Consider the following 27,326-nt stretch of genomic DNA (forward strand, 5'->3'; position numbering starts at 1 on the left):
ATTTACAGAAAATAAACCCAAAAAGTATTATTTATTTAAACACACATTTCCCCGCTGGGTTACAGTCCCATTCCTCTTTCAGACATCAATAATGGCTGTGCAAATATCCAAAGCTGTGGTTACAATTATACTCAATCAGTCAATGTGTTTGCAGTTTTCCTGTGAATCGACATCATGCTCTAACCAAGGAGAACAAAAGAGCAGGAAGGGCGTCACTCGTTGCATGTCCAAACACACCAATCAAACATTTGAATAAAGGGTCCTTTTCTTCTTCATGTGTCTGTCGACATGCTTGGTGCTCTGGTGCTTGTGGATCTAATTTAGAATTTATACATGGTTTATAGTTATACAAGTCTCTAAAGTTGTGCATAATAAATACATGCTAATCATGTATGTTATTTCCTATACAGTTAGGCATGGATTTCTGGCAGCACGTACAGTTGTCCCCCCTGGTAAAAACATCACAGTAGCAGAGGACTTTTATTTATGCCCCCCTGACAACAAAAGCTGTGAGCATGGGACATCATGTTTTTGGGTTGTCTGTCTATCCCTTCTTGTTAACATGATATCTTAAAAACGCCTTAAGAGAATTTCTTCAAATTTTGCACAAACAACAACTTGGACTCAGTGATTAACTGGGTAGATTTTGGTGATCATAGGTCAAAGGTTAAAGTCACCATTTTTATGAACACAATATCTCAAGAACACCTTGAATGGGTGTCCTCAAATTTGGCAAAAGTGTTTACTTGGACTCAAGGATGAACTGATTAGACTTTGATGGTCAAAGGTCGCTATGACTTCAAAAATGTGTTTTTGGCCATAAATCAAGAGGTCATGCACTAATAATGACATAATTTCACGCAAATGTCTTCTATGATAAAATGATTAAGTTATGACATCATACATCCAAAAGGTCAATTTCACTGTGACATCATAATGTTCTGCAAAAACACAATGGAAATATATGTCAGATAATGATTTAGTGAAACGAATCTTGGGTGCCCACCTTGAAATTGTTGATTGTAGAGATTGTCTGTGCTGCTGATGTGTGTGAAGCATCCATGTTTTAACAGACATGGATGTAAACTGTAACTGCAACTTGGCTGGATCACGGAGGTATACAACTGCAAGGCTGTACTTCTAGTTTTCAACAAATGGCCAGTGGTAGAAATGGATTATCTATGACGCAGTGGAAAATGAACGGATGTATGAACTTCAAGGGACTGGATGCACATACGTAGGATCTTCTTTCTGTAACACCTGCAACCATGACTGTTCTGCTTTTCTTTTACATGCTTGTTTTTGTTTTGCTTTTCTTTCTATCTTTCTCAGTGTGGAAAGAAAGTTACAAGTTAATATGACTGGAACGTATAGCTGTATATACAAGCTAAAACACAATAAACATTTAAGTTATTTTTGTTTTTTTAAGACATTTCCACTGTGAATTTAGACAGAAAAAACTTAAATAAGTGCATAAGAATTCACTGGAATGAAGGAAATTAGGTGTCTGATTTTCAAATCATTTCCTGGGGGAAGGATACCCAAACTCCCTCTTTCGTACACATATATAAATCCTTGCCGTTACACACAGTGAGTCTCTAAACTGGAGACACACAGCGGGAAGAGAACAGCTATAGAGGAATAAGGAAGGATGAGAGAACAGGGCAAGACGAATTATCTTTAGTTGTTGCTTAATTAAAAGGGAATGCACCGCCACGTCGTCTTCAGCTTGCATTTTTCTCCTCAGTTTCTGAGCAGAAGAATAGCTCAGAGGTACACGGCTTGTTCTGGAGAGATTTGCCCTGATGCCAGCGTGGGTACATGTGCAGGAGGAAGGACTCTTTAAATCTACACCATCTCTGGACCCAGCTGTTTCCTCTTTATCAGATTCCAGATAGTGGGACAGCGGAAACAAAGGCCAGACGTTATGAGTTTTAAAACGATGGAGGGTCGCACTGTCAACACAGAGTCTGTTATTAAGCATGTTTTTGAATAAATAGCATGTTCCAACGGGACGAAAAAATTGCCACAAGCATACAAAAGTGCTTTTCATTGTGAGGGAAGAAGACAATTACCAAAGACAACAAGTTTTCTCTCTCGAGGGCTGGATGTCGGCCATGTGCAGTGACTTTGCTCCCAACCTTGGAAATGTATGTGAGCAAGTTTTCTCTCTTTTCTTAATCCCCTTGCTCATTCTTGCTATGCTTTGGCTGAGCACCGTGACCACTTAACTAATTGTGTTGTGAAAGATGTTCCAAGGGTGATGATTCGCCTTCGGTTTCCAAAAGTTTCTTAAGTAAGGATGCAGGTTTTCTTAGGGAAGAGCTCTGCAGGGGACTCGCTCAGAAACAAGACTAAGACTCGACAGCCGCAGCGGCTGTCGAGATTGTACTGAGGAACAGCGGTGCTTTGAGGTAATGATAACAACGGTGTGCCAACGTGCTCAACGTGACAATGTTAACATGCTGATGTTTAGCAGGTATAATGTCAGCATGTTCACCATCTTTTTTGTGTGTGTTAACATGCTAACATTTTCTAATTAGCACTGACACAATGAACAGCTGAGGCTGACAGCTGTTTAGATTTTTCAAAGTTTCAAATGTGGCTCTTTGTTGATAAAAAGACATTGGACTTTATCTTCTGGAGATCATACATGTTTGTGCAAAATTCAATGGCAATATAACCAAAAGTTTTATTTTTCTTACAATAGAGAGCTACAGGGATGACGATTGCATCATCAAAAACCAACAGGATTTTTCCATTGGATTTTTCAATTATTGCAGAAAATAAGGTCTATTAGGCTATAATTCACATGACACTAAGTTTGTTGTTTGGTGTGATGATGTTTAATTCCCCATTCTCATTTAATCACTTTTCAGCAACACCTTTTTAAGACACATAAAGACTTTATAATTCATTGTGATTACCCATGGCTCATGGGTAATCACTGATGTATTTTGTTTCGTAGATCAAAATTTCTTGAACTTGTAATCACAGACAATATTTAGGCATCAAAAAACAACAACAAAAAACAAAGCCCCTGGGAACAGTGGCAGGCATTGAAGTTGATTTAAAATAGTGGCCAAATATGGAATTGTAACATTAAGGGCCCCTGATGTGATGCCATAAGGCAAAAAAATACGTCATAAAATGCAAGGCTTTTAAATGTATGTCATATTTTGCAAAAAAGAATAAAACTTGATCTTAGGGTTGATGCATTGTACATGTTCACTTTGCCAATAAAAATATATCTGTTTGTGATATTGGCAGAAATGATCATGTTGTATTATTGTGCATCTCTAAAAAAAATATGGACTTTGAAACACGCTTTCTCATTTCCACGTTGAAGGACACATTCCTGCAGCACTCTTCTATTCTTTGGGCATTTTAGTTTTGGTACAATATTAAACATGCAAGTCATAACATGTTATTTATTGAGTTTTAGAGGTACTGGTAGGCTGATTCGTCTCTCTATCACTGGACAAAACCAGGCTATTTGTTTCCAGTCTTTGTGCTAAGCTAAGCTAACTGTCTCCTGGCTCCAGTTTGGGAGAGTGGTATTATTCTTCTCATCTATTTTTGGCAAGAAAGCAAAGAGGCTTACGTCTCAAAATGTTTAACTGTTCCTTTAAATGATGACAGGGTTTGAAGATGTTTATATAAATCACCATTTGTCAAAAATAAATACAATCCACTGTTTTTGGAAACCAGCTCTGTAAATCCCATCTTGATGTGGGTTTGGGCACAGGCACAAAATGTCTGCACATTTCTTACGAGCGTGACCACAGATCTCTGACTAAATAACACTAATAACACCGAAACACTGATGTCACAAGTGCACATACTCCGTATTCACATAATAAATCTGTTCCATGTGAGTCATCTCACTGAATGAAACACTTTGTCTCAAAGTTTAAAACCTCCTACTGTACATATGAAATCAATAAAGCATACTCTTAATCACTGTCAGTCCAACTATAAATCCTACACGACTTCGCACATTTGAACCTTGCATTTCAAAGCGGCGTCACTCTTCTGCTCTCATCGCCGAGATTACTCTTGAGAGGATTTGGACCCGAGATTGTGATGTGCAGGTTTGGAGGTCCCACGCTGCAGCAGCAGCCGCACCGCTGGCCTTGGTTTTTTCCATGAGGCCTCAGGAATGGAAGGAGCCGAAGCTTTGTAGAACAGATGTTCCCGCTCAGCTCTAAACCAAATTACGCAGCCAAGCTCACAGCCACGGGCCAGAACCGCACGGATGCTGATTGAATGGCAAAGGGGGCAACAAAAGCAGATCAGGCTCAATAAAGCAGCCACATCATGAAATCTGGTCAGCCTTTGAGGCTTGGAGATAAAAGAGATACTGACATCGCTATGGAGACTAAAAGGAGAGCTGGAGGCTTTGGTCTGGGGACCTGTCTCCGGCTGTGTCTGTGTGTGTTTGTTTTCATGAAAACTCATGGTTGTGCATTATCACGTTTTTTAATTTTGATGTACGGAAGAGGCAGCCTGCAACTCGGTGGAACGAGTGTAACTCACAGAGAAAGTTGAACTTTGACCTCTTTGCAGTTTGCTGGAAATTGTCTGCTACAGCGCTGACAATAAACCACCTTCACACTGGTGGGGATGTTTCTCACTGAGTCCCCCCGAACGTTTCCACCGGACAGCACACTGTAAGTAGTCTGTTGCCCCTTTTTCCACAGCACAAAAAAACCTCTTCGATCTGCACTAACATCTGGCTTCTGTTTCAACGGGAAAAATTACAATCGACATTCAGTCCTGGTACAAATGACTCAACAATAAGAGATTTTCGCGGTACGATACTCATCTCATGGTATTTTCACGGTGTCGCAGTATTATAGAATTATTATTATTATCATCGGTCATAATGACGCTTAAATGAATGAAAACAGAAGGTTTGAGCAAATGTTTATTGCTATAATTAATACTTGTATGTGTAAAAAATCTCCCTTTCAAAAAGAAAAGAAAATAAAGGTGAGATTTTCTGTCCAGTTGCATTTTTGCCCCCAATATTGTCGATAAGCAAATGTGCACAGTATGATAATCATCAACTTTCATATCACCGTATACATTAAAACCAGTATATGCCTGCAACCCTGCTCCACAGTTGTGTGCAGTAATATTTATCATCTCCAGCTCAAATCGGCTCCAATCGGCAATGACTGAAACATGATACCTTTCCAGAGGCAAAATAAAATCTCATTTTTCCAGCCTATTTCTCCAAGACACAACTGAGCTCAGCATAAGAGCAACGTGAGATTTTGACCAATTTCTCAATTTCTCATAGAAATAACCTCCCTCTTGTCTCAGCCCGATCCATTTCGAAACAGAAAGTCATACTAGTCTACTGTCTGCAGAGTCGTGTACAGGGCTTTGCACTGCAAATGCAGTTTATGGCCTTATATGAATAGCTTTTCCCAAATAAAAAAAAACAAAAAACCATACACGCTAATTTGGCTGAAAAGGGCACACATTTTACATTATTTGGATTTTTTTAATCCATTTACCGTTCACTGAGATTGTCTAGACATTTGATTTCAAACATGAAGGTCTTGTAAAACCATAAAACATTTCATAAGCTAAAATATAAAGTCTTGTTTTTAGCCTTTCTGCGATGCATTTTTCAGACAATCCAGTTTCAAATATTTTTTTTTTTTTACCTAAAAGAGAAATAATTTTCTCAACCAAAAAACAAATATTTCTTTATTCAAGGGCAACTGCATCAATTTTTACACATCAAAGTCTGTTTACATGTCTGAGGGAGAACTTCTGCATGTGACCTCTGTAGCCCACATAATTTCTGCTAGAAGCTACATTAGCCATTACTGTCACAACACACACGATCTCTGACCGAACTGTCGGCAGTCAGGTTGCATTGTGGGTATTGCAGAAGTCAGGTTTTGACATTGGAAGGAGAACGTGTGAAATAAAAAGCACGATTAAGTTGTCAATCGTCTTACAACTTTATAGGTGGAGGCAGAATTAATGTAGTTTTACCTGAAAAATATACCGCAATTACAAATATGAATTGGCTCCAGGTTCCTAAAACACTCAACTTGAACTCATGACCTCAGTGTCCTCAATAGTCGCTTTGAACCTAACTGGTAAACACATGGCAACCCCCCAAAAACTCAACAATTAGATAATTATCTGTAATTAAACCTCTTTTCATCGTTTCTCAGCGTCGCAGAGATAATTTCACATTTATCTTCATTTCACATCGTGCCTTTTTCACAACCTTTTTATTTGTCTGCGCCTTTCCTGCTGCAGCATGTTTCCCTCCTCGGGATAAACGATGTTATCTTTTTTTTTTTTTTAAAAAAAGCTAGAATTCTCTTTCGGGCTCATTTAAACTTTATTAAATCATGGCTGCATTAGTTATGAAATGAAACATTGGTTGCACCTATAACATCAAAATGAATCATGCTCCCAAATGAAAGTAGTTAGAAACTTAGTGACATTTAGAATAATGCACTTCATGCACCGTTGTCTTCTACATTCAGGTAGATTAAATGCTTACACAAATCATAGCTAACTTGTCAGTGGTACCACTTGGCTGGAACAATGCCCTGAAGTCAATATCACAACGCTGACACGATGAAAAAAACAACTTGCGAACCTTTCTTTGGGTAATCTCCTCAAGCTTTGAATGAAACATTTATCCACAGAAATTCAGAGTAACAGAAATATAATTTTATGGTGCCAACCACGATCACTGGAGTCGCTGGATAAGAGCAGATTCATCATGCTTGCTAATGAGCTTTCACTTTCCCGTGGGTATGAAATCTTCAAGATGAAGCACTTTTCCTTTGGTGGCTGTGAGTTATCTGGAGAGGGGGGGAGGAGGCAATATCGCACACATTCCCAGTCACTGATAATGGGGACTGCTGGGTGACATCAATTACACAGATGCAGCAGACATTTCTTTGGGATTACCTGACAATGAACTCCACTCTCAGTCTGGCCTTTGACAGCACAGAAAGACAGAAAAAAGACAGTCAGAGAGAGAGAGAGACATGGGCAAAGAGTGAGACGTGTTTGCAGCTTTTTCAAGGGAACAATGTTGAAATAAACATGAAGGCTGAGCACAACAACAAGATCGACGGCATCAGTATGTAACAGTATTCAAACAACGGCTCAGGACGCCAGGGCCTACCTATCAAGCAAAAAAAATGGTAAATCTGCTCATGAAACATTCATACTTTAGCAAAGAAAAGGACAGTCATCTTAAACTCGAGCTGCACCGCCTTGCATACACTAAAGGGTTCAGTGCCGTCGTCTGACAGGTTGGAGGGCTCGGGTTTGATTTTCATCGGGGCCAATGACTCGAGGCGAGCACACCGTACCGCTCTGCGCTGGGTGTGGTCATCTAAACACGAGAGCAGACATGTTTAATCTGGGTTGGGCTGTCTTGTTGCGTGTTCAGTGGAAGTTGGTGTGGAAACACGGGACAAAGATCCTGTCAGTTAGTGGACTCCACTCCTGTTCCTGCTGAACTGAGCCAGTTTTTAGGAAAGACACTGATACCAGTTCAGTAGGCACGGGAGGGCACAGCCCGGATATCGCTCCCTTTAAAAATGCCTCGCATGCACACCGCACTGTTAAATCCAACAGAAAGGATGACATGATGTTCATGTTGGAACAGTGAAAACTAACACGTGAGTGTGTAAATTTACCGATCACCAAACCCGACAGCAGTTACTCCTGTCGAGCTTTGCATCCTCATTTTTGTTTGGCACTGATACTAATAAAAGTTGCAGAATTAAGAGACGAACGCGGCTTCAGAAGAGTAAATGTTCCCAAATCTAATAAAGAGCGGGACAGAGCTGCTGACGTTGGCCTGCACTCTGACATAAGCTGTAACTCCACAGGCTGATGACGTTCGTTAACGATGAAGGTCTCTCCTTGGCCATGGAAATAATACTACTATTATATCAGAAAGTGGGCTGGCCCTCCATCTTTGTCAGGTGAGATCAGCACTCTCATTCATTCATCAATTAAGAAATACTTCAGTGTTCTTATTTTTTGTCACTCCTGAGGCTGAGACGTTATACTTAGAAAAATCGGTTCTCTGGACTGTCTTACACTAAATGTTCCTGTAGAAAAAAATAATCTTGGAAATAGAGCCTGTAGATATTTGATTTGATATTTAATTTGACTTTTTAAAAACGTGTTGGGTCCAAGGAAGTAAACTGTTTCACATAAATACACCAAAGTACAATATAAAAATTATTTATTATTATTATTATTATTATTATTATTATTATTATTATTTTCTATTTATTTATTTACTCTGTACTCAGGCCTCACTTGTAAAAGAGAACACGATCTAAATGTAACTTCTCGATTAAATAAAGTATAAATAACACTAGTAAGTGAGTCACATGCTAACATCCATGGACGTATAGATTAGGGGGGACGGGGGGGACTTGCCTTTCAATATTTACAACATGTACATTTGTACCCCCCCAATATATACATGAAAGTAGCAGAGGCGTAATATTTAGATGAAATTAAACATTTCCACCATAAATTGATGCAGAAGACTTCGCTAGAATGCAGGAAATTAAGTGTGTGATGCTCAAATATTTCTGGAGGAGGACCCTAAACCCCCAAATTCATATGTGACCCCCCCTGACATTAAATCTACATCCTTGCCAACATTTGTAGTTTGCTTTAGCCTTAATTAATTCAGTACACTTTTGCTCTTGGTTTTTGGGGGCTGGGAGAAAGATCTAAAAACAAACTCTTTTAATTGTGAAAATCTATCTTGCTTGTGGAGAAATTCAAAGCTTAGGAATATTAGACAATCACAGTTTGGGGAGGGGGTCATCAAATGGTTAACCAGGTGCATGCAGGTTTCTTCTCCAGCACATAAGTCCAGGCTGCCGTGTGGCACCTAAACACTGGCACACCCGTCCTGAGCACTCTCAGTTGGACATGAACTGGGCATGCCCCGACGGGTTTGACATTTAGCACCACATTCCTTAAATCGCAGTACAACCTGTGGCATTTCGAAGTCCACATTAAACCTGGGTCAAACCGTCTCGATGAAACGCCATTGGATATATTTTGCATGATGATTCTTGCCAGACGCATTTGGTGAGATAAGGTGCTTCAGGCAAACACAGTTAAAAAAAAATATATATATATAAAAAGGTACAGCTTGTCACACATATGGACCTGTTGCACAATCACAACCTCATTTGGTCCACAGCAACACATTTAACCCTACGGAGCTCCAAAACGAGACCACGATCTGTTCTGTCTTCTCACCTCCTTCCCTCCCTCTCCACCTAATCTCTCGTCACTCCTCCTCCCTCCTCCTTTCTTCATATCCGAGATCATCAAGTTCTTTCCATTCACCGGAACAAATCCCCTCCGTCGAATCAACTATTTCACCTCAGGCACTGAACTTAGCCACTGTGAACAACACATAGCAGGGATCAATGCTCACCAATTAGCTAAGCTCTGTGCCTTTAGCAAGTGGGTGGCTGGCTTTTGAGGGAAAAGAGACTCACGCAGACCTTTACGTGACTGCTCGGTGTAAAGTTTGGCACGTTTTGAAGCCTGAAATGCTAATGACGCTGAGGTTTCGACAGGGCTCATTTGTATTATTTTTCAAAGTTTTCTGCCAACGAAGGATCCTAGTCTTCAGTTGAAACACTGAAATCATCTCCTTGTTTATAAATCTGAAGTTCCAAAAGCTGAAACGTGATCGGCCTCTAAAGAGTGTAAAGCTCTCGTATGCATCGACTTCCTGGCTGATTTGAAATGGGAGAACAGAGAGTTTAAATTTCAGACAGCTGCACATTTATCTGCAGCCTTAAATGCATTTTTCCGTGTGAGAATCAGAGTTAACCTCTCGAAGTCCACCGAGAGAGTTGATCACAGTATCCGTCTAAACCTCTCAACCCAGTATTTGTTCGTTTGACTCCATAGCAACATCCAGGGTCTGATAATAACAGCCAAGCAGACTACACACAAGCATCCCACTGTGGAAATATAACACGGGCGGGTCACCTGCTGAGCTGTGAAGGAGTGGAAATCCCTGGCAATGTGATTTTTGTTTCTCTTTGTGCATCAAATCACGGTGCCAGGAACCCTCCCCACCACAGCCGGGGCAGAAGCTGGATCCACCCTGCGCCTCTCCGCCCTCTGTATCTCCTCCAACATCCTCCAGATGCCTCCGTCCACAGCAGCTGCGGAGCACCTGTGACCTGAAAGAAAGAGGAAAAGAGAGATGTGGGGTGCATTACTCGTCTGAACAAAACCTTTACGGTGGAACTGATCTGAAAATAATCTATGATGCACTTCAAGCCACTCGTGTAACCCTGGGAGGAAAGATGATATCTAAAAATATTAAAGTTGCGGGGCGTGAGGAATGACTCTGCAGACTTCTCTGCTGCACAGATCAGCAGGATGCAGCAGATGTGGAGTCTGGCTGGAACATGCAGAGCCAGCTACCTGGTCAGTTTGTTTAAAGCAACTCAGGGGCAAAAAGAAAACAGTGCTTGTTTGAAATGGCAAGGGGAACGCAAACCGTCTGCTTGCGTTGCTGGATATCTCGCTATAAAATGCCAGCCGAGGAGAACGTGCACCATGAGGAGATCTGGGTTTTGTTTTTGCAAATAATAAGCAAATTAGACACGGTTGTGTTTTGTCTCTGTTTCTGAGGGGGTTTCAGGTCAGAGAGGCTTGTTTGATTTGTTTTCCCACTGTAGATGGCCTGATGGTGCTGGGTGGGTCCACATGGGGAGACACAGAAAAACAAACCCTTTTTACAACTTCCCTCTTGAAAGACCGGAGCGTCACCATGTATTATTATCTTTTGTTGTTGTTGTTTGTGCCGTTTTGCAGGGGAAAATTCCAGGCCCACCCTGCTGGGAAAGGAATAATGACAGGATTGTTGAGCAGTGAGGAGGAGGTTAGGGCTGAGTCTCAACAGTCTCCCCTTTATCGCTTTTCATGTCGTCAGCATCTCCTCACACCTGATTTGATAGTTAAAATGGTTGGAGAACCACATCTGGAGTTCCTTCACAAGAAAGAAATCCAGATCAGTTTTATTTTTTTAAATAAACACGACGATTAGTTGTTTTAATGCTATGTTTTTGCACTTTGAGGCAGTTTTCTCTGTTTTACTAGAAACAGCTCAGAGCCAATAAAATAAAACTAATGTCTTTTTTATGCCTAAGGTTTTGTACAAATACAAAATACAAGCTAAGCGACTGATGGATGCAGCCTTACTGTATATTTAAAAAATGTGAGAGTGGTATCAATCTGAAAACACAAAGTAAAAAAATAGTTATTTCCCAAAAAGATTAACTATTGCTGTATCTGCATTTGTTAATAGTTATTATAGAGTACATGCCAATGATTACAGATTACCTTTATACAACCCAATTGCCAGAGAAAAAGTCTACAATCCGTGTTTCTGTAAAGCACAGATATGTTACATTTGTACATTATTTTTTAGCGGATGTGTTGAAACTTTATGATTCTCAGTATTGCTGTGGTGAGGGTGTAGTTAGGTTTAGGCACAAAAACTACTTGGTTATGGTTAGAGAAAAGATCATGTTCTGGCATAAAACACCTTGATTTGGTGGCACAAAGCTGGTGGAAAAACAGGGAAGGGTCACTGAAAAACACTCGTGTTCGACTGCTTAAAAGCCGCTGGGAAAGGCTTCCAGTGTGTCGATAAAGAACACGTGGTTTGAGAACAGAGACTGTTTGGGATCGCCAACATTATGAAACACTCAGTTTCTGTGCTACAAATGGCACAGGTAAATGCTGCAATGTGCCACTAAAAACACCCAGATTAAGCAAAAAACCCCTAAAAGGTCAAACGATGCTGGGAAACACCACAATGTGCCGCAAAAACCACCTAGGTTCAGTGAAACAAACTTGCGTTCGTTGCCACAAACACCGGTGGAAACACCCAAAGGGTCACCAAAATAAAAAGGTTTGTTGGTCTCAAACAGTGGTCTGCAGCGTGGCAGGTATCTTGCCTATAGGTGACACTCTATCCACCAGCCCCTCCACCTCTACAAGAAAAAGTCAGCTGGTATATTACGTCACTTTAGAATGATTCAAATAAAACGTGAAAATGTCATGCATTTGTAGTTTGCAATGCACGTACAATGCACACATGTTCTTCTTGTGCTACGTTACCACTTGATTGAATTACAGACTTCCATCTATAATCACCGCTGCAGGAGAACAGATTGTACCCGAAAGCACTATCATCAGTACATTTTGTAATCTTGATAATTACAAAGAAATTTCACAAGGTCTTTTTTTTAGAAGTCAAAGCTCCACTCCTGTCTACACTTGCAGATACATAAACGAGCATTACAAAGTGTGCTGACAGGATCTCCATGGCATGTGTACATCATAACGTAAAGGAACTGCGTGTCCTCCGCAGCCCTGCTGTTTATGTGTACAGCCACAGCACATGTTGTACAACCTAACGTAGGCATGCAAAATCCTTCCAGACAGAGAAATATGTCTGTCCTACCAACCAGCGTTAACCGCCCCGCCCTGCAAAGGAATCATGAATAAATATGTTTGTCTAGGTTGTGAGATGTGGAACGTGAAGTTGTGCTTCACTGAACAGTTGTAGGAATGAGGGATTGCCTGAGTGTGTGTGTGCGTGTGTATGTGTTTGTGTTGTTGTTCATTTGCATGCATGAGTCGGAGTGTGTCGAGTGTGAAAGAAAAGAAAAAAATGGTGAAGTGAGTGAATAAAAGGGAGTGGTCATGCCCTCTGACATGTCTGTGAGTCAGTGTTTGCTTGCTGGGTGTGAGAGCTCGATATGGGAAATAATTGATTGGTGACATTATCGCCAGCTTTAAATGAACATTGTGATGACGTGACGTATTTTTGGCAAGCAGGGTAAATCACAGTACAGGGTAGCACACAGAGCAGAGGAGAAAATAAGTAAAAATGTGTCAAACAAAAATCACATACGGCAGGTTAAAAGAGCAACTAATAATTATTTTAATCATCATCACAACTGTTTTTAATGTGAGATTAATGTGGTGTAAATTTTACTGTTGTGTCTATTCTATTGTGTATTTTAGTCTACTCTATTTAATGGTTTTTTTTTTTACTTTTCTTAAATGTCTTTAAGTACCTTCAAAAACACATTCAAATTTATTTACCATTACTCCAAGGCCAAAGGTTTTTATTTTATTCTCAGTGAAGGCAGTATATCTTCAAATTTAGAGAGGCTAGAATCAGCAAATATTGGCAAATTTTGCTAAAAAAAAAACATCTGAAATGATTAATATTTTGAAACCTGAGCAAATTCATTGGATTTCCAGCAAAAACAAGAGTAGAAGGCAATGAACAATTTACCATAACACAGCCCAGAAAATAGCAAGAAATTTGTAAGAAAAAACAATACAATAAAATTATTTAAAAACAAGCAAAAACAATGTATGTATAATGTAAAAAAAAAAACACAAAAGAAAATGACCTAGAAAGGGTGCTGAAAATTGAAAAAATATTTGTATGCATTTTTTTCGGTAGAATAATTTTAAATATATAATTAAAATAATTATAGAAATAGTTTTTCCCCCCCTTTATTAAAGAATAATTTTTGGGTCTTTTTATCGTCACCTTTTACTAATTTCTTGCAATGTGTGGGACATTTCTTGTCACTCTTGCTCACTGACTCACTAAACATGTTTTCAAAAGAAATCAAACCAATTTGCTCAGGGTTCAAAGGGTTAACTCATTAGGGAAATGGTTTCATATTCTGTCTAATGGTTTCAGCTGCATGGTATATAAATAATCCACTGCAGATAAAGAATATCATAAAACTATCGGGACAAGACGATTGTCTCTGTGACTTTAAGTGTTCAGTGTGACATATTTTCCAAACGCCTAAAGCAACTTAACTTGAGTCGCTGTCATTTGTAGTTTGTGAAAGCTGAATGTCATGTCTCCAGTTTGTGTGAGTCCAAACGCACATAATTTACTGCCTGATGGAAGTTATTATTTTACACGAGGCTGAAGGTGTGAACAAGTCACCACATTTAGAAAGTGCAATGTTTGCACACTCAGGCGAACAAAATGACCTCATTCACGCAGCCCGGTGGAACTGCTTGTCCGACAAAAGGCAGAAGGACAGAAGATATAATACGGAGCTCAAGTGGCATTCTGTAACCTAAAATCAAAAATATCAAACTTTCTTTGAGTCCATTTTCTCTCACAGGTGACAAAGCCGCACCATCTGCTGAAACGCATTTCTCATGTAATTCTACTCTCTTGGCAGTTGGCAGTGTTTACACAGGAGATGTTGTGATATATGTGCTGGTGACCGCGGGCGTGAGATTCACATCTGAACCCGGACGCTCAGCACTGACGTCACCCTGCATCTCGCACATCGGTGCCGCTGTGATTCGTCACCCTGCTCCCACAAAACACAGGCAAAGTGTTGATAGAAAGACGGAGAAACAAGAGAGACAGAGAAATATGTAAGTATGTGAGAATGTGTGTGTGTGTGTGTGTGTGTGTGTGTGAGAAAGTACAAGTCAAATTGCATTAAAGAAGCGTTGGTTTATGGATGCCACTCTGTCATGCTGCTGTAGTCACTAAAGTGTGCAAAGCTCTTTTGAAATGTGAAGCTGTTTCAGAGGGACAGCCTTTTTGAGGGAGTGTTTTACAACAGCAGAATGCCTAAAAAAGGTTGTTTAAGAGACTACAAGCATGAGTGCAACATTATGTCTTCCAGAAGTGACAGTAAGTGTCCACTGTTGTCCTCATATTTAAACAATTATCTCATGTTCCCCTGCTCTGTAACGGCAGGCTTCACTCCACCTTCGAGTTTGACCTTTCTGTACACGTTTGCCTTCTGACATGATTCAACAACACGTCATACAAACTACTTATTTTCGAGAAAGCGGTCAGTATGCTTTAGACAAAGTACTTGTTGGATTTTTAACCAACATCTGAAATCCCCTTTTTAGGTTGCATATTTAAGGCGGGAACGTCGAAACCGTTAATCCGCCTTGCTGTTCTGAATAAAAGATACAATCGCAGAATGAGCAGAGTTCTCTCACCATAAACAACAACAACCATGGAAAGCCTGGAAAAGTCATGGAATTTTACAATATTGTTTTTCAGGCCTTGGAAAGTTATGGAATTGGTAAAATCTTTGATGTTTTTTTTTTTAAAAATGTTTGTGCTTATTGAAATAAATTGTTACAGTAATCCTCTGTGGATAACCTTTCACGGTATGTAACATTTTTTTCTGTAGCTGTTAATGTAACGTAGCTCTAACATACGTCGATGTGTGACGTTTTGCGTACAATCACGTAGGTTTCTTGATTTTCTCCCACATTTCATCTCTCCCTCCATGTATGTCAGCTAGCTGGTAATGTGTTTGAATAAAATTTTAATGAGAAAATAAGAGAAAATTAAAATAAGAGAAAAATAATGTTGTGACACTGTGATTTAACGTGAAATTCAAAGTTGCCATAGCAATACTACACCCACTACTATTTTAAATAGTACTGCATTGTTGAGATAGAGAGGAATGTTTCTGTTATACATCACAAATAGTCATGAAACGTTTGTTATGGGTCCTTGAAAAGTCATGGAGAAGTTTTGAAAATTTGTCCATGAGAATATATGGGAACCCTGCTTTAATCCAGCAGCAGAGGCAATAACAGCACTGAATCAACATCTGTGTAAAAGGGACAGCCGACAGGACGGGACAGGTTTGACATTTTGAAGATGTGTTATGTGTGCGATGACTTTAAAGAATAGCAAACAAAAATGCCCACATGTGTATATTATATGTCATACTAGAGGCTGATGCTGTTACACGTCATGCCTGTCACGTCTCTTTTGCTTCTGAACGCTGGTCTGCTATCTAAAATCACACACTGGGGCAGCTTTATGCCTGCATTGTTTGGTTCTGTATAAAAAAAGCAAAGCCGGCGTTAGGACGGGTCTTCCTTTCGGCCCTATCACAGATCTCTGATTAGAGGGCCAGAATTTGTGGGCTGCAGCCAACTTCCCTAAACCAATCATCAAACATGTGCTCCCAATTCATACTGTAACAGTTTAGCCACTAAGAAGTTTAACCTCTCTCTCACCGAATATGTTAATTTTTATTTTATTGCATATAAAGCTGATGGATATGAGTGGTTGCAGATTCACCCTGCGAAGACGCAACTGTGCTTGCTTTGCCCCGGGGCTTTATGAATCTGCTTTGGAAACGTGGAGGAAACAAGCAGAGAGGCTGGAGGGAAATCACAGGAAGAAGCAGAGTTTCTGGTGAGTTCAGTCAGAGGCCGAGTTGCCACGTCGAGCAGCGTTAGAATTGATCAGAGAGATAAAACACGAGGCCCCTGTCTCAACCAATCACACCTCGGTAAGGTAACTAAAGAGCATTAAAAAGTCATTACCAGAGCTCGTTGGGTCTGAGCTTCATTATTCAGCTCATTAGATCACTCAGTCCTGATAAACCAGCCCTCACACGTGACGGATGAAGGGAGCAGGCATCAAGCTTTTTCTCAAGTCCCATTAACAATAATCCACTTTGCATAGCATTAATGTAATTTTGCTGGGGATGTAATTTCATGAAAAATCAATCATTACTGAGCTTTTCTTAGAAATGGAGCAGAATCAGATACATGAGACTAAACAGATTTGGGAATTTCACGTCAAAAGTTACTTGATGCTAAATCATTTGAATGTGATCTTTATAGAAGCACTGACTCATCTCCTGTAGGAACAATGGAGATATTAAAAAAAAATGACCTGGCCCTCTACGCTGACAGGAACATGATCCATTATAATGCATGAGGGGAAATGGCACCGCTGCATTAAAGCCAGGCGTAGGCTATCTCTGAATCTGATAGTAGAAACTATCTCAGCTATTAGCTAATAGCTGTGGCTACGCTGATAACATTATGACTCAAAGGGAAAGACTCTCAGAAAGAAAATGAGGATAAAAGGAGGTAGTGTAGAAGAAGCGATGGTAAAAAATATGAAAGATAATAGATTATATGTAAAGTATCTGTGTGTGAGAGAGATGTAGTGGAGGAGGAACTCAGACACAATAACAGTGGGTTCATCTGAGGACGCTGGGATGTATCCCTGCTGCTAATAGTAGAGCTAATAAAGTCTCATACCAAACTCAACTAAACCTGCTGCCTTTTAAAAAAAAAAAAAAAGAAAAAAGTGTGGCACATCCTATACGCAGTGATCTTATAGGAACAAAAGCTCACTTGGGGTCATTTACGTCCTGCCTTTTTTTGATCAGCATTGTTCCAAAAGTCTCCCCATAAAAACAATAAAAACATGTATAAACAGCAGGTGGGAGCTGCAGCAGAATGTAGTGATACATCTTACTTAGCTCAGATAAAGGGAAGGAGGGAGTGAAGGAGGTTCGGGAGGGATTCCTAAACTGACTATTGAGATGCATCCGTCAGCATGGCGTGTGAGAAGGCCAAGAGGAGTTGGCGTGTTCGGATCGTGACCTCCATGACCGGTAGGCTCCCTCCCACTCCAAGCATGCAATCTCTCCACAAACTGAGGCCTGTTTTTCCACCACACATGGCTTCAATTGGAGGCTACTGCTGCTGCTGCTGCTGTGTCTGCAGCTCCGACAAAAAAACACACACACACACACACACACACACAAGAAAAAAAAACAGTCAGGCGTAGCTCGACAAACCTGATTATGAAATCAGTGACTGGCAACAGATCGAGCTGGCAGTGTCACTTAGTCGTGGATATTTCTGTGGTGTTTGCTGAACTGGCAGAGGGAAAGATGTTAGTAAAGTTTTCTCTTGATTTCTTCAGAGTCTTTGTCCATTTGTGTGCGCACACGTGTGTGTTTACGTGTATGTTTGTGCTCGAACAGGCCTGTATTTAAAGTCTCGCTCCAGCGCCAACAAGGCAAGCTGTTTACTACTTGGTTGGTCGTAAAAAGTAAATATGCATCAGTCGGGGCCTATCAAAGACTCCTTCATTTGGTTCCTGGCTACGATGGCTTTGGATGTGTGCTGTAATTGCCTCGGCTCAGACAGAAATTCTCTGTGGTAGACGCATGACCGGGCTGAAAGAGCTGAGGGAAACCATGCTGTCCTGTACACTTAAAACTCTGCAGTTGATCTGAGGGGAACCAGCGAACACACAAGTGCCGACAAACCATGAGAGAGCGAGGAGAAGGCTGTGTGGCTGAACACAGGACACTAACAAACACAGAAAACTACAGTGACACAGGTGCAGCTCTTACAGGAGAACACGCACCACAGTCAGACATGTGCTCACACTCACATAAATGTGATTGATTATATTAGCAGCAGAACCAAATCCAAAAAAAAAAAAAAAAACATCTGTTCATTGTTCTCAAGACAACGCCCATGTCAGCATCTGCCACAGATAGTGGGTATGCAATGTTTGGCCAATTTTGCACAAGACTGGGGATTTAAAGCTGAATTAACTGATATTTGAGCACTCGGGAGCAAAACAGAAATACAGCGGTAGCATAACAGTTTATCAAGTTGTTATGGCTAACTTGTTTGCATAATTTAAACTTCTAGCAGTAGTGACACAGGCATCCCACATGAGCCTTATTTCTGGCCATCTGACAAATGTATGTATTATTGATTCACAGTATTTATTGTGTGTGCATTAGCTTTAGGAGGGAGAATTATCTGGGTTTCTTGCAATTTTATTCAACAGTCACTTGAGGTCTTTTCCATTTTATGTTTGTGGTTTCCACTTTTTTGAGCTTGTGTGCAAGCTGGGAAACAAAAAAAAAACCCAAAAGCCACAAAAAGAAGCTCAGTGATGCTTAGAGCTGAGTTAGGTGGTAACTGTAGCCATATTCTTTGTGCTGCTGTTTTGGGCAGGACTCCCTCGCAAAAGGGATTTTAAATCTCGAAGGGAATATTCCTTATAAAATAAAAGTCAGGTGAAAACAAAATAAAATGAATCTGTTACATTAAACAATTATTTTTTATGATTTGCGTTAAAACCGAAATAACACTAAGTGCAGCTTTAAGCATGAACACAGTTAAGGTTTGACAGATTATCGAAATGTCCAACTTGTTACGATATGAATAGTTATTGTTTTCATCTGGCAGCCAATGAAACAAATTGGCTACTTCGGCTCTGAGGAAGCCACTTCTCTGTCCCGCCCACAGTACTATCTGATTGGTTACACATCACGTCTATCAACACCGAAAGCTGCTGTGCACCAGACTGGAGCTGCTGAAGTGAGAGCAGATATTACTGAAGTCATATCAAACATCATGATCCTCGACTCTGAAGTTTTGTCTAATTGTAATTACTGATTGTAATTTCAGTTGTACGAGAACTGCAAAAAGAGGAAGTGAGATGTTGCCTGGTTGCAGGCATGACCAGATGACCATAATTTATAAAAATACAGCACCGTGATGATAAAGACATTTCATACACCAGATGTATAAAACACGGACCTGCCGATGTGCATGCTGACCCACAGTGGGCCTGCTCATATGATTCAGCCATCACTCTGTTTGTTTTTTTTTGTGGAGGCTTCAGTCTGCAGTGAAATTCATACACTTCACTGAGAAACCAGAAAATTGTCAAGTAACTTTGGGCTTCATTATCAAAGAACCTTTTCTTGTGTGTGTGTGTTAAAATTTCTTTCTCCCTCTCTCTCTCGATGGTTGCTCTAAGGAGCATGTCTTAACGTCAACCATCACCAAGGAAGACAGACCGCTAAAACATGCAATAAAAGTGTCAGCATGGGAAGATCAATGGCTTTTTAATTCTGAAAAGATAAGGCTGAAAGGCTTTTTTTGCAGTATTCAATTAAACAGCTGCTTAAAAGCATTTTAACAAAGTTTTATTTTGAAGTTTGTGTTGATCTAAACGTTGACTCTAACATTTTCATTTTTACTGCAAATGTTTGTTGGTTCCAAATATCAGTTAATGGTCTCCTTGATTCCTAATAATCGCATCAGTAACGGCCCTGAAAAACCCATCCACCCCTACTCCACCATAACATTATTTACTCATTCATCCTGCTACATGTGAGATAAACAGTGTGTATGCAGAAGCACAAAACTTTTCTTAAAACATTAGCTTTGCCCTTGTGTAACATGTCTGTTAAACATGGGAACAACTCAGTGATTTAGCAGACCGAGATAAAGCCTTGGAGCGCGCTCAAATATTTGAACTATTTGTCCAAAAATGTTCTGTGCACTTGACTTTAGGGTGAGTTTATCAAATCAAACTCCTTTTCCAAACAGCGCCGAGATTATGCCGTTCTACAAAAACCCCCCACAGTCATGAGTTGCTGAGAAAAAGTGCTGGTACAGCAGCCAGAGGAGAAGTCATGCAGGTGTGTGTGTGTGTGTGTGTGTGTGTGTGTGCGCATGTGTGTGTGTGTGTGTGTGTGTGTGAGAGAGAGAGAGAAATAGGACTGTATCTGCTTCTCTGTTCACAGAGATCAAAATCAAATGCAGGTTTATTCAACTTTCATAAGGTTTTTATTGATTTGGCATTACAAAATCCACTAAGCTCTAAATTGGCCCTGAGTAAATAAAGATTTTATTTTTCAGTCCACCCTTATACAGATGAAACCACCCGTGTGAAACATCTTTGGTGAGACAATGACGGCTGTAAAACCAACTACTTGTTTGTCATACAAATAGATGCTCTGTATTCCCAAGTGCCATCACCAAAAGATCAAAGTGAGACTATGTCAACTGCATAAACTCCATAACATCAGAGCCAGGCTTTGATCATATCTGTTGTCTTGTGTTGTGTCAGCTGCCAAAGGAAAAAGAAAGGATGAAAAAAAAGGAGAGGCACACAACAGAGCAAAACTAATTCAATTTGGAGATGGAACGCTACACCCACATAAGGGAAAGAGTCAAAGGAAAGAAATGTGTGTGTGAAAAAAAAGCATGTGAGAGACAGAGAGGGGTGTTTGCCACTCACCATGCCCACAGGTCCGTTTTTTGTTATTCGGTAAGTCTGAGTCACCTCAAGAGTTCAGATGAGGATATGCAAAAAGTTGACCCTACAGGGAGGACCCCACTTATTTACAGGCTGACTAACTAACCATCTGACTGGCTAATGACTGACGAGACAACTGCACGGCTGCCCCGCTGTGCCAACTGTGCCATTTTCACATCCAAGAATCAGTCGGCACTGCAATCCTCAGAGTCTCCCGATGGGGTCTCGCTGCCAAAGCTGTCCATGTCATGTCCAGGGCCGCTTCCCGGAGCTCAACAGAAGCAGAGAGAGGGGCAAACTGAAGATCTGTCCCCCCCCGTGTTCCCACAGCCTGCCAGGAGGAGAGGGGAGGAGTGGAGGCTGCTCCGTTCCCATAGAGGTCAGATGTGGAGTTAACACACCCAGCCAGCAGCAGGCTGGTAACTGCTGCCTGCCTGCTACCGGAGTTGTCTCCCCCCACCTCCCCTCTCTCTCTCTCTCTCTCTCTCCTTGTGTCTCTCCTCCCTGCAAACCTGACAAATCACTCTGGAGACACAGCACAGCACCGACCCACTCAGCCAGGAGTAACAGTAGAGACAGAGAGACACTTTCAACCAGTTGTCCCAAGAGATCCACTGTCCATATGAGAGTCTGGAGGCAGAGCTGCCAGTTCTCCTTCTTCCCTCCCTCCTCCTCCTCTCTATCCCTCCCTCCATTCTTCCCTCCCTCCCCGCCTCTCCTCTTTCATTTCCCTCTCTATTTTTTTTTTTTTTTTTTTTTCAGCCTCCGCTGAGACACTCTTATTGTGGCAATTGCATTAGCCTTTAGCGAGCGAGGAATGGCTTAGTGCCTAATGCAATGTTGTGTCTCTCTCTTTGTCTCTCTTTCTCCTTATCTCTCTTTCCTCCCTCTCCGTCTCTTTCCCCAGTCTCTCAGTTGGACATGTACACGTACACATACACACCTCCTCTCCTTCCTTCTTTGCAGCTTTTCTTTTTCCTCTGTGAGTTATCCCTTAAAGGGACACTGTCTCTCTTTTTGCTCTTTGCACGGAGGTGCTGAGGTACTTTGAAGGAGTCCAGGTGCAGGATCAGATTTCTGGAAGCTGAGAGGCATCGATTGTGTTTCTCTGTTTGCTTTGTGATTGTCTCTAGTGTTTACCCGCTATTACAGAACTAATGGTCTACTGCAGGAGATATGTATGTAGGATCAATAAAACAACAATGGGCAGAAAACACATTTAACCACTTATAGTTTATGACCATAATAACATAGTAAGATGGCTATTGTTATTATATATCAATATGAAAATTAAAGTTTTCAATAGGAAGCATGATAGTTCTCAAACAGTTTCAGTGTCTTTTGACAAACCCTTTGAAACCTGAGAAAATTGGTTTGATTTCTTATAAAAAAATACATGAAGAAGGCAATGAGCAACAGCAATGACCCATGACCAACAAGACATGACCCAGAAATTGGTAAAACATTACAAGAAAATGAGCAGAAAAATGAAAGGAAAAAGAAAGAAAATTACCTTAATAAAGTGCTAAAAACCTTTACTAATTTTTTACTTATTTTTTGCAATTGGGGGGACATTTCTTGTCAAATTTCCTTTTCCCCATGTTTTCAAAAGAAATCAAATCAATTTTCTCAGTTCCCAGAGGTTGAATGCTTGAGAAAGGCATCAACAAATCTGATTTCAATCTAGGTTCTAAGGGGTTAAAGGACATTAAACTTCACACCTCTATTTCCATATGAGGAATATTTGATTGTCTCTAACCCCTACCGCCCTCAGGGTGTTTTCATATCAGGTACGATTGCCCTCCTCTCCTCTCCCCCGCTGTTCAGCTTTCACATTAGTATTATTGTTCTGTACCTGAGTACATTTGCATCATCATCTATGTGACATTTGTTTATGTTATTGCCATGTTAGAAAATAATGTTAATTGTAAGCTCCCAAGCCCATACTATGGGGTCAACCTCTTCATTATTCCTTTCTACTGTCATTCATTTGGAGAAAACGTCCAAAACTATCCTCTCGCCTGTCTTCCTATGCCATCACATGGCCATGCGGTTCCAAGGATGACATCGGCATTTGCTATGCAGATTTCAGAGGAGACTGGCGGCACTGAGAAACTCAATGAAAGCGGTGCCCCTCGCTGTCAATGCTGTTACGCTTCTTCCTTTGTTTATTTGCTTGTTTATCATTACGTTATGAAACGCATTAGTTCTGCCTGTGTAATTCCAACTTGGTACATATCTACAATTGCATGAAAATCCTTCCATGGGTGGGAAAAAAAAAGTAAAAAATGCTGAGTGACCTTTGAGTAACTAATATTGTGCGGCAGGCCACATAGTTTATTTTTGACAAGCAATGGGCCGTTTTAAATCTGTCTAAGGGCCATGACATGCTTTCCCCATGTAGATACAAACGGCTCATTTTTAGGTAATGAAAACACAACAATTCTTATTCTCAGGTGATTATACACTAAAGAAAACTTACTTACATACTTACTATATTGTATTCCAATTCTGCCAATATATCCCCTTAATCCTGCGCACTGGGCCTTTAAAACATTTTAAAGCAAAATTTATACAAAAGTTAAAGTGAAGAGGTGGCAGAGTCACATCCACTGGTGTCTCTAAAGCCTGGCCATCAATATGTCCAACCCAGTAAATAACTCTGTCAACAAAGCCAGTAGAGAAATGACAGGGTTTCATCAGCAGGCACGATGCAGCAGTTTTGGACTTGGCCTTTAAGTCTGACACTGGAGAGTGACAGGAGGCCCAGCGGAGAGAGCGTCCTGAAAGTTAAAAAGTCACGAATTTTACCCCCACAACAGCGATGCCAAAAACAGCTTTTCAGTCATGCTGAGGTGTAAAAACTATGCTGAACCCCCATACTAAAAGTGGAATGACTCCTCTTTGTTAGAAAGTAGAATTTAATGCCATTGATGCACAGCAGAATATGTGAACAACAAGTAAAAAAACACTCAGCGGGGACACCCTAATGATGTCCCTCTGAGGTACAGGCATCGCCGACGGTGGCTCCAACTGCTCCCTGCTGTAAATCTCAAATGATTAGAGGGCAGCAGCTAAGATTAGACTGTATTTCAAAGAGTATTACATGTCCAGATGTAACATTCATTAATTAAACTCTTGTGTTCTCTTTGAAGTTAGATAATATCTTACAAAAGCAGTTTTGGGGACGAGAACTGCAGCCCCTGCAATGTTCTTGGAGCCGCCTGTCCGTCTCATAACTCACAGCTTCTTTATCAGTGCGATCTATCATTTCCACTGCACAGAATTAGACTTCAGTGTCTTTTTCATGGCTGACTTTACCGAGTTTCTGAGCTAACAGCAAATGAGGCTACGGATGCATCAAGTTTCTCCTGAACAAATGACCTGGGTGTTTTAGGCACCCCAAATTACAAGAGGACATGTAGTGTGTAATCACCACCTCTAATAGTACTGAGCCGTGCAGATAGCGTAGGTGTCATCTGCACTGGCATTTAGATTTCTACATCCACAACAATGCAAAGGAGGTAAAAGAAATCTGTTTGTGGTACTTGAAGCTGCATCAATGTGTATTTTTATATGACAGTGTATTAAATGACAAATAAAGAATGACTACATTTATCTATCTGACAAGATGTTCATGTTAGCCATTTTCTTCTTGGTGAGGTTTGTTTTTTTTTTTTTCCCGATCAACACAACATATGCACCTCACTGACGTCATTGTTCAGCAGACATGGAAGATTCGGTGGTTGTTGCTAAGAGCAGCTAACTAAACATTTTGATGTGAATGGATGAAATATGTCAGTTCATACATATTTACATACTTTTTCTGTAGACATTTTTGTGCCACTGGATCAGGAAAATAATGTCCATATTCTTCCTCACGCCTACAACTAGGGCAGCAGTCTTAAATGTGCTTGACACCAAACCTTTTTAATTGCTGAACAACACTGAGATGTGGGCAAAGAGTAAAGCCTCATTCCCACTGCACAAAAAACCCTGCTAACACCCGCTAACATCTGGCTTTTTATTGCAATACGAATGTGTACGATTGGCCGATTGGCATTTACACCTGGGTCGAATAACTCTGCAGTACACGCCAGTTTTTATCGCCTCTGGCTTCCATCGACATTGATGGGAACACAACTCCTGGATGAATGCGCTAATTTCAGCTCCTTAACTAGCAAAATGCAAAGATGCGTCGTCGCTAATTACTGTCCGTCTCCTCCTAAGCAGCGATAAAATGTCGATCCAAATACATCTGCACTGATTTTGAAAGAGACTGAGTGAGCAAGAGATATATAAAGAGAAGAAACCACTGAAAGTTTTCAGAGACCTCTGTTTCTGCTACTGTTTACCTGTTCTTCTGCCTGTCCATGGTGTCGCACGGACACACCAACAAAACAATCCACACACACACACACACAAAAAAGCTGACAAGATGGACTTGTATGCTGCAGTGCTGAGTTCACTGGCAATCAATCTCCTATATTTACCTGTTTTTGAAAAGGAAGGCAAAGAATAGTTTTGATCTAATCTCCCCCTTCATGACAACTGTAGAGGGGTGACTTTTTATACAACTCCCCTGTTTACATTTTATCAAGGCTTAACGTTACGCATATTTAAAGGCAGGCTGCTTCAAGTGACAGGCAGTCTCCTGAACCGCTCCATCCTTTTGCCAAACCTTGGTCTTTTCCGACTCCAAAAAAAACCAAGATGGCGACAGCCAAAATGCTAAACTTAAAGCTTCAAAACTGGAATCCACAAATCAGTGGGTGACATCACAGTTGCTACATCAATTTTTTTTTACAGTCTATGTGCAATCAATTGCAAATTGGAAGTCAATATTTCCGAGTCTGTAGTCCAGACTTCAGATATTAATGCGTCCCAGTGAATCTGCTCTGGAAAACATGTATGCCCAACACAAACTGATGTTTGTGTGGCAAGTTTATGAGCTTCACAAGCATCAACGGAGGACCTTCATCAGTTATCACAGCATTATTAAAGAAGAGAGAAGTCAACTGTCTTGCTCGTCTCTGCTCCCTTAAAATAACGTACAACTGCTCAAAACTGTGTAAACAGTTACAGAGAACAATAGCGTGAACCACCACAACAGCCTAAAGCTGTTGTGTGCAGTTGTTTTTGTGTGAGATAAGCATGCTTGCAAAGACTTCTATGACACACAAATCAACTGAATGGAAATGGTAGCAGCAACAATGTTGTGACAGCACATTTCACAATGCAACACTTCATTAGACACTACATAAAGTCAAAACTGATGAAAAGGTCATTCTGCATATGGTGCACTGGGTGTTCATGTCGGCTAACTTAAGCTAGGTGGATCTTGTAGAAATTTCTGACTGAAATGACTTAAATAACCGTTCCATTGCACTTTCTGTGTTGGAAGTCGTTTTTTCCAAGTTCTAAGTACAATGGATATCAGGGTATAGGGAGCGAGTGACTGAAGACGAAAGGAAATTTAGGGGAGCATGTGAATAAGGAAGTCTGAAGAAAAAGTCTGAGGGCATCTGGTGGACAGGTAGGGAACAACTCTCTGAGGGTTTCTGAGGAAGGATGATGTAGATAAAGACGGGGACAGAGAGGCAGAATGTGACAGTTACAAAAGAAATGGTCACTATGAAACATTTAATATCCAGAATAAAGGCGAAACTACTTCTGAAAAGAAATGTATATCTAATTTTCAGTGCTTTGAGCACCACAAACAAAATTCAATTCACCTCTGTTGCGTTGGTGTCGAGGCTGAAATCTCAGAGATGAATATCTCAAACCCAGAGCAAATAAAACCTGACTGAAAGAAATTACTGCCCACTCTGGAAACTACAGAAAATTAATCAGCACTTATGAGAGAAAAGCTTCACAGGATGAAAACAGACGCCACACGACGACATTAATCATAGATCATGTAGCTGATGCCGTCTCAGCACAAAACAAGCCATCTTTCAAGGCAGCAATGGGCGCTCGTTGCTCAAGCCAAGGTGCTGATGTTTGCCTGTATTTCTCATATTTTCCCTCTGGGCTTATTTGTTTGTTTAAACCAGTCTGAAGTGTTCAGACTTTCCAGCCAGCCGAGCCAGGATAAAGCAGAGAGGCAGGCTGACCGACTGGGATCATTCTCTCATTTCCAGTGACTAAAACCAAACATTCACCAAAACACAGGGCAGAGCGGTTTCACTGCATGCAACGAGTTCTGTTTTGTTACACATTACTATGTTACAGTATATAAACACTGTCACACATTGTTTGTGTGATGTGGGCTTGTTTGCAGTAAGAAAATGCTTCTATGTTCATGTTTTCCTCTAACACCATACAT

General features: G+C 40.7%; 1 protein-coding gene across 6 annotated transcripts in view; it reads right to left on the bottom strand.

The window, feature by feature from the left end:
- Positions 1 to 6,352: 6,352 nt before the first annotated feature.
- The window catches only part of LOC121941240 (uncharacterized), a 39,407-nt gene continuing 18,433 nt past the window's right edge, over positions 6,353 to 27,326 (bottom strand). Inside the window, exons 1-4 of one of the 6 annotated variants that reach the window (XR_015776627.1) lie at positions 20,981 to 21,956; positions 10,045 to 10,241; positions 6,958 to 6,981; positions 6,353 to 6,848 (exon numbers count right to left, since the gene is read on the bottom strand). Coding sequence is in view for 1 of the 6 variants with exons in the window: in XM_088077760.1 (XP_087933886.1) it covers positions 6,810 to 6,848; positions 6,958 to 6,986; positions 10,045 to 10,241 (265 nt within the window). In the remaining 5 variants the exon portion in view is untranslated. The other 5 variants (XR_015776624.1, XR_006105731.2, XM_088077760.1 and 2 more) reach the window with 5 other exon arrangements.

Source organism: Plectropomus leopardus, chromosome 5 (genome assembly GCF_026936395.1).
Source record: "Plectropomus leopardus strain MGB_pleo_1.0 chromosome 5, ASM2693639v1, whole genome shotgun sequence".
NCBI classification, from domain to species: domain Eukaryota; kingdom Metazoa; phylum Chordata; class Actinopteri; order Perciformes; family Serranidae; genus Plectropomus; species Plectropomus leopardus.